This window comes from Saccostrea cucullata, unplaced genomic scaffold (genome assembly GCF_032062105.1).
Source record: "Saccostrea cucullata isolate Sc308-1 unplaced genomic scaffold, CSIRO_AGI_Scuc_v1 ctg333, whole genome shotgun sequence".
Lineage (NCBI taxonomy): Eukaryota > Metazoa > Mollusca > Bivalvia > Ostreida > Ostreidae > Saccostrea > Saccostrea cuccullata.
The window spans coordinates 278,220-287,279 of record NW_026930396.1 but is presented as its reverse complement, the minus strand read 5'-3'; the positions used below and the strand labels follow the sequence as shown (position 1 = coordinate 287,279).

Sequence of the window (9,060 nt, the reverse complement as noted above, 5' to 3'; positions counted from 1 at the left end):
TGCATTGTCTTCTCACTTTTGAGTTTAGTTGTCTTGAGATTAGTTAGAGGCCGCCATAGTTATATTTTCCATAGAGTGACTTTTCAAACACGCATGTGCTATTTATAAAACCAGGTCACGTGACATAAAACAAGCCAGCCATACAGGAAATACCGAAACAAAAACATTCACAACACAGCAAAGTTTACTGTTTATTCGAGACCATAATGTCCATACATTAAACTAGAATACATGAAAATTAAAAAAAAAAAATCATTCAAATATAATAACTTTTATTACTGAAAACCAACTTTATTCGCGTGCGAGAAATTTTCGTGAAGTTCGCGAGAGCCTCGTCATCGCGAATATTTCTCTCCGTGAACCGGTACTTAAAGTCTCTGTGTGCATTAATAACAAAGCCAAAATCGGCTTGATCGCGAAAATTAATCATCGCTAACTAGTTTATATCCGGTAAATCGCGAAATAAAGTTGTCGCGAATAAAAGTTGGTTTACAGTAATTTCATCTACATGAAATATGTGGAGATAACGAGCTGCCGACCTGTCACAACCTTGTCATGATCGGGAAACTAGAAAAAAAATTTCATGGATATCTCAATGTGCAAGGAATGACTCTAATTCTTGGCCAAATTATTTGATATAGTCTGGTTTGGGTTAGTTTACGCTTTATAATCCGCGAAGCGGGTTATAAAAAGCGTAAACTGATTCAAACCAATATAATTTAAATTGGCCAAGAATTAGAGTCATTCCTTATAATTTAATTTCAAAATAATTAAACAACGGTGGATGTAAAATTGTGTTGCTTTTTATGAGTTCAAATTTGCCGCTCAATAATACAACCTTAGTAACGGAAGTGATGGGAAGCGAGGGGAGGTAATAACTGATACATAGACCTAGCAGCCATGATAAGTTAAGATCGAGCTACTATTTGAATTTAAATGTACATTTATTAAATCTGGAATTTTCCATGAATCCCGAGGACTGGAAATGAGGGGATTGCATGGATACAGATGATTTATAGCTGGTTGTCAAGGGTGTGTGTCCCCATACCAAACCAGATTATACAGAATAATTTGCGTTCCTTTTTGGAAATCAGCCAATGGGAGGCTAGAATACAAACAAAATTAAATCATTTAAAGAATGAATTTAATAGGTTCCCATTTTATACCGTATAAACTGGGTTGGGGCGAAGCGGTTTATAAAAAAGCGTAAACTGTTCCAACCCAGTGTATACCGTATAAAATGGGAAGTTATTAAATTCATTCCTTATAATTGAATTTTTATTTATTTGGTGTAGAAAAAAATTACTTCAATTTGTACAAAAATTGAATGTTTTTTTTTTTTTGGCGAATTCATACGTTTTTGACGCACTTTTGTCAATGTGACGTAGAATTAAATTATTTCCCGATCATGACAAAGAGCACACGGCGGTTGTCACCGGTCGGCTCGGGATGCTCACTCCTCCATGGCACTTGATCCCACCTCTGATGTTTTGGTATCGTGTCGACATAAGGATGGAAATAATTATTTTTTTATTGACAATACGACGAAATGTTCAATACGTTGAACAAATTATGATTCAGATGAATACAAAAAAGGTCTACTTATAAGGGGCGCAATTGGCACCCATAAGAATTCCAACTGATTGTTGGTCTTCAAAACCATATAGATCTTGTTAATCAGAAACTCGATCAACTTAAAGTTTATAATATCTACTTCGGAGTACTTGTGTGTGCATTCAGAATTTTTTAACAAAGTTATTTTGCAAATGATTAATGACAAGGTAAGTAAATTTACGAGTTCCATTTTTATTGAAAAGCAGCTGTAAATGGTGCCAGAAAACTTGGACTTTAATTTATCGAGAGGAATAGTTGTATATAAAGTTGAGAAGTAAGTTTTTATGTTGTTGATTTGGTATAATTAAAATTTGTGATTTCAAATGTTCCAAAAGTTCCTTGGAATGTTTTAGTATCCACATCTTGATTTACACTACTTCTCGAATATATTGTTGAACAGTACCCTTGAAGTTTTTCCTCCACTACTGTAAATATCTTTGTAATATACACTATAGTTATTTTAATCAATTAAAATTAAATATGGATGTATAAATTCACAGCGAAATTGATTTAGCAAAAAAAGATTTTCTATCTCAAAATTCCGAGAATAACTTCACTAAATAGCTTTATTCGATTGCATTGAATTTTAGTGCTTTCTATGATTTCGTCGTCGGGTATCATTTTAATATGCTCATTTGCGAAGGTGAAAACATCTAAGTAGGGTAGGAAAAAAGAATTAAGTCTTTCTGCTTCTGCACATTGGCCTAGTTTTTCAAAAAGTTTGATTGTTAAATCTAATTGATTAATATCTGAAACATCTTTAAGATCATCCGCAACATAAAAAAGACAGTTTTTCAGCATGTAACTGGAGATGGTATCGTATCCATCCACAATCTCCCCGCCCTCCCAGGATTGATCTAAAATGTCCGTGTCACTTCTGGGGGCGGTGTTCGAACCGATTCTATCGTCAGATGAAGCATTTTGATTTGTGTTTTCCTCTCTGCCGTCTTCCATAAAATTTTGGTCCATGTCATTGCTTTCCTCCATCTCGGTATTTTCTTCCATGTCATCCTCGACAGATTGCCTGACGGATGGAAAAGTAAGAGTCAGCCATTCGGCGATTGTGAGATTTTGATTTTCTTCTCTAGATAAGCTATCCATTATAACTGCGTCTATAGTTTCCTTTTTAGGAACATTTGACGATGGTCCAAATTGAAACCATTTGCTGCCATCCTTTTCGATTGATCTGGCCACTACGCATTTTCTAGCTTGCAACGCACCGTTTTTTAGATAAAACGAAAGATTTGAAACATTTAATTTCAAAATATCCTTTGGTACAAATAACCTGTTGGCTCGCAAACTCTGGTCAACCTCGATAATACAGGAGGAAAGGTCGCACACGGCACCATGTTTCAACAATATTGTCCCTTCAATGATATCTGAACACGTTTCAGCATCACCTGAATCTGAATTTACTGACTGCTCATCGCTCTGGGATTCCACAGTTCCCCGCTGTAAAAGTTGTGCATCAAACCCGTGTTCCTCATTGGTATCATCCCCTTCAGACATCATTTCTTCATTCATATCTTCGGTCGAACTATTTATTCCTGAGGTTTGTGTACAAAATAATTCCTTTATATTTAAATCTTCAGAAAATAATAACCGTGGACAAAATCGATCACTTATCAGTACCTTAGCAGCAGCATAACTCTCAAGGAAGGTCACAGGAAGATTTTTCAGAAACTTCAACTCGCTGCGGAACCTTGATATTCTCAGATATCTTCTCTTTTGTTTGTCGCGTTCCTCTGGCGGTTGAAACAAGAGGAAACATTCATCCTCTGAGGACAGTTGAGGCGAAGGTAGCTTTCGGTCAATGGTTTCCAATTCTTTTGGTATCCAGGTCCATGTTCGTACAGCAGGAACCACATCGATACCGATATCAATGCTTTTCATTATTCGTCCACACCAATGTACTTCCATATTGAGGATCGGTTTATCCATAGGAAATTTTAAAAGTCCGTCAAAATAAAAACAATTCTGGTTCCATACTTCCGGTGTATTGACAGCTTTTGTAAAAAGATCTTGAAACGTGTCTCGCACAAGATACGATTCAATGATATACCCATCTGTTGTATACTTTGCAAGAGGGTGCGATTTGTGGAATGATTTTACCTTCAAGGTTGCAAAGCCACTGTTTAGTGTATCATCCTCTTGGTGAGGCATGCATTCTTCTGAGAAGAAATCCAGACAAAATGTAAAGTCAAATTCATCAGCCTCTCCAATTTTACTTCCATCTTCTGAACTGCCGGTGGGGAAAACTGTACATCTAAACATAGGGTCGATGTTACTTATCGATTCGGCAATTTTGTTCATCAGTTTTAAAATTTCGTCTTTAAGTTCTCGTGCCTCGAATTCTCGATAAGCAAGACCAAGTCTGGGCGAATTGATCAAGTTTTGAAGCAGTTCACGAGGATTTTCTTGAAAACTCGCATGTTCGTGCAAAACTTGATCAATATTTGCAACATCTTCGTGGTATATCAACAAGTTCACATAATGTCTTCTGACAGGGTCCTCGATATCAACTTCGTCTGTTTTACCAGACAGCATATTGACAAGGTCATAATTTCCGACTCTGAGAGCCAATTCGGTTGGAGAGACGCCTTGATTATCAAATGTAGTTAGTGGCAAACCATGTTCAATGAGAGCCATTGCCATTATGGGGGCACCATACCATGCTGCATAATGAAGAAGAGAGGAACCAAACATGTCTATGTCGTGTACACTAACGCCATTCTTTAAAAACAACTCGAACAGAGGCTGCTGGTTTGTTGCTACGTCTGATATTACTAAGCCGCTTCTTGGGGTATCCTCGGGTGTGTACATAAACACGTCTGTTATTGGCGATCGCCCATATTTGTCTAGGATCGTAAAATCTGCTCCATATTGCTGCAGCAAGTCGAAGCAATCTTTGGTGAGCACCCTGAAAAGAGCTGTTTGACCAAATATGTCTTTGTTGTTGACGTCTGCACCTGACTGAAGCAGAACCTCGACTATTGGGGTCACTCTGTTCAAAACAACATCCATCAGTGGTGTGACCCCTATATTTGACCTTGTGTTGACATCTGCGCCTAACTGAATCATTCTTTTGATTGTTTCAATATTATTATCAACATTCATGGTATATATATAAAAAGCTGTGAAGCCGAATTTATCTTTCATATTCAGCAGATCTTGAACTGGACAAGGTTGGCATATTTTTTCATTCACGAAGTCGTTGATTAATGACTCCATCTGCTGGATTATATTTTGGTAGATGTCCTTTTCTCTGAGACTGTCAGGAAATCCACACATGCATTTGTAGAAAACTGTGTACCCAACGTTATTCTGAGACTTCATATCAAATTTTTCTTTTGTTTTCTTCAATAAAAACCTGATGATCTCTGGTATGAGATCGTAGTAGCTATAAAACACAACATGAAGTGGCGTATCTTGAAATTTATCCTTGGCATTCACGCTGGCACCGTATTCTAAGAGAACTGACATTGCCTTCTTCAGCTTGCCCATGTCTTCAATGACATCCCCATCAAACAGGGAGTGTAAAGGTGTCCGACCTCGGGCGTCTTGGGCATTAACATCATCAGTACATCCACTACAGAGTAATTCCTCAATTTTGTCAACCTCGTTCTTTTCTGCGGCTAAATGAAGAAGCGTTCTGCTCAAATCATCCCGTTCTCCGAAGACATTGTTTTCTCCACTCATTTTGCTTTCCCTTTGAACATTCAATCAGTACTTCCGGATTTAATCCTTTCGGTTTACCTTACTTGTGCAGCATGTACAGGAGTTGTTATTTCGCAATCGCTTTAAACAGTAAAAGAGATCAATAAACTTTAAATATCACAAGACAAAGTAAAGTGAGATAACCAGAGTCTCTGTATTTATAAAGCAGTTTTAAAAAACAGGTGCGCTATATATTGCATCATCTTTTCTGCATATATCGAAGGTGTCGAACAATATGTGAACATATATAATATGCTGTTATTATAAATCACGTCATTTTTGCTTTGATGTGTAAAGTACATTACCCTCCTCATATTATGCAATTATTGCTGTTTTGGGTCAGTACAATTTGGTCACTTGAGGAGTACAATGTTCACAGAGTCCGAAGGGCAAGTTTAATTTTGCACTTTAAAGATGGTTTAATCATTATATTGACCTCAAAAACAACAATAATTGTTTTTCTTATAATGGTCTGGTGATGCGATACGCAAGAGCTTGCTTTATATAGATAGTTATTAGCAATTTATAAAACGAGGTAAGTTATTGACAAACAAGTTGATGGAACAAGAAAATCAGCATTCTCGTTTTAAATCATCATTTCGTAAGTTCTATGATCGATGCAATTACCTTGCAGTGGCGTAGCGCCCTTTACGCAAAAACGCAAATGAATACACAGATTTTTCACCAAAAATAAAAAATAAAGAAAAAAATGTCGTAAGTTCAATAAAAGATTAAAATAAAATAAGTTATGTTAAAAGATATTTTTAATCCTTACCTGCTAAATAGATTAAAAGAATATATTCAACTTCTATCTTAGATTTTTGATACAGCGTACATATAGTTAATTTTTTTTTTTTAGAATTTAATAACCGTCCAACTTCTGATTGCCAATTTCGAGGACGAATTTCATAATTGTGTGAATTCAAGTAAAAGCAAATAATACCAAACTATGTTATTTACAAGCTAATTCCCCTAATAATTTCTTTAAACCAAAGGTAACTGCGTTGTACCTTTATTTTACATGTTATTTCAAATCAATTGATTTTTAACATGTTAACATATGGAGAATATTCAAGTTTTTGTGTTGATATACCTATATAGAATTTCATTTCGCGTTTTAAAAATGACATATTTCATGAAAACAAGAAATGCTTTTAGAAAAAGGAAATTTGGGGAGTTGTTAGTTTTGTCAAAACTCGGCAAGTTTTTGATAATATCTAGTATAGAAGAACTACGATTGTAAAAACTGAACTATTTTAAGGTAGTTTTCATGTATAAAACCCTTAAAGTCAACAGTTAATAATTCGCTAGCTACGCCACTGCCTTGTCAGCAAATGCAATTTACTAGTATCATCAAGTTTTTTTTTCATTTTAATTGTTGAGCCATTATTACACACTTACTTTTCGACGGATTTTTCCGTAATTTCCCGATCACGACAAGGAGCATACAGCAAATGTGACAAGTTGGCAGGGGATGCTCACTCCCTTTAGATGTCCCTGTTTGCTCTGCTAAAAAATTTGTATTGCTTAATGGACTTCTGAGATTGAATATGTACTGTTCCTTATCCCCATATGTTTCATTAAATGCTACATACATGTATACAAACTTGTATCCATCATGGCATGCAATCTTACTGACGTGATTACATTTTCTTAAGTCCTATAGCCAAACACAATGGGAAAAGCGGGGTTTAAATAAACAACCCCATATTTACCCAGAAAAATATTTTTTGTTAAACCCTCCAACAGAAAAAAACGATCATTGAAAATGGAACACATTTTTTTGGTATATGAGAAAAAGATTTTTTACCCCTGTATTTTTTTCATATCTGGACCACACCGATTGAATTAAATTATAATTACTTTTTTGAAAGCAATATTTTTAGGCGGAACATGAAAAAAATTGAGCGGACGATTACATTTTTAGCTCTACTGGTCAAAGACCAGAAGAGCTTATGCGATAGTAATGCGTCCGGCGTCCGTCCGTCTGTCTGTCTGTCTGTCTGTCTGTCCGTCTGTCCGTCTGTCTGTCCGTCTGTCTGTAAACAATTTTTCAAAACGCTACTCCTCCTACAATTTTAGTCTGATTTCAATATAACTTGGCACACAAGTAGACTACACTAAGATACATAGAATAGTGCATGGGTTTTTGATTTCGATGAACGGTGTTGCCATGGTTACTAAAAATAGAATTTTCTGTGAAATTCCTTTAAAACGCTACTCCTTCCACAGTTTTGTTCTGATTTCAATATACTTTGGCACACAAGTAGACTACACTAAGATACATAGAATAGTGCATCGGTTTTTGATTTCGATGAACGGTGTTGCCATGGTTACTAAAAATAGAATTTTCTGTGAAATTCCTTTAAAACGCTATTTAGACTACACTAAGATACATAGAATAGTGCATCGATTTTTTATTTCGATGAACGGAGTTGCCATGGTTACTAAAAATAGAATTTTCTGTGAAATTCCTTTAAAACGCTACTCCTTCTACAGTTTTCGTCTGATTTCAATATTACTTGGCACACAAGTAGGCTACACTAAGATACATAGAATAGTGCATCGGTTTTTAATTTCGATGAATGGTGTTGCCATGGTTACTAAAAATAGAATTTTCTGTGAAATTCCTTAAAAACGCTACTCCTTCTACAGTTCTAGTTTGATTTCAAAATAAATTGGCACACAAGTAGACTACACAAAGATACATAGAATAGTGCATCGGTTTTTAATTTCGATGAACGATGTTGCCATGGTTACTAAAAATAGAATTTTCTGTGAAATTCCTTAAAAACGCTACTTCTTCTACAGTTTTGGTCTGATTTCAATATAACTTGGCACACAAGTAGACTACACTAAGATACATAGAATAGTGCATCGGTTTTTGATTTCGATGAACGGTGTTGCCATGGTTACTAAAAATAGAATTTTCTGTGAAATTCCTTAAAAATGCTACTTCTTCTACAGTTTTGGTCTGATTTCAATATAACTTGGCACACAAGTAGACTACACTAAGATACATAGAATAGTGCATCGGTTTTTGATTTCGATGAACGGTGTTGCCATGGTTACTAAAAATAGAATTTTCTGTGAAATTCTTTAAAAACGCTACTCCTTCTACAGTTTTGGTCCGATTTCAGTATAACTTGGCACACAGGTAGACTACCCTAAGATACATAGAATAGTGCATCGGTTTCTGATTTCGATGAACGGTGTTACCATGGTTACTAAAAATAGAATTTTCTGTGAAATTCCTTAAAAACGCTACTCCTTCTACAGTTCTAGTTTGATTTCAAAATAAATTGGCACACAAGTAGACTACACAAAGATACATAGAATAGTGCATCGGTTTTTAATTTCGATGAACGATGTTGCCATGGTTACTAAAAATAGAATTTTCTGTGAAATTCCTTAAAAACGCTACTTCTTCTACAGTTTTGGTCTGATTTCAATATAACTTGGCACACAAGTAGACTACACTAAGATACATAGAATAGTGCATCGGTTTTTGATTTCGATGAACGGTGTTGCCATGGTTACTAAAAATAGAATTTTCTGTGAAATTCCTTAAAAATGCTACTTCTTCTACAGTTTTGGTCTGATTTCAATATAACTTGGCACACAAGTAGACTACACTAAGATACATAGAATAGTGCATCGGTTTTTGATTTCGATGAACGGTGTTGCCATGGTTACTAAAAATAGAATTTTCTGTGAAATTCTTTAAAA

The 9,060-nt window shown here is 35.5% G+C and overlaps 1 protein-coding gene across 1 annotated transcript; it reads right to left on the bottom strand.

Moving 5' to 3' along the window:
- Positions 1–1,803: 1,803 nt before the first annotated feature.
- Positions 1,804–5,380, bottom strand: LOC134228429 (uncharacterized). Its single transcript, XM_062710087.1, has one exon. It carries the CDS (start codon positions 5,311–5,313, stop codon positions 2,143–2,145), a length of 3,171 nt encoding a protein of 1,056 aa, XP_062566071.1. The 5' UTR covers positions 5,314–5,380; the 3' UTR covers positions 1,804–2,142.
- Between the last annotated feature and the right edge of the window lie 3,680 nt (positions 5,381–9,060).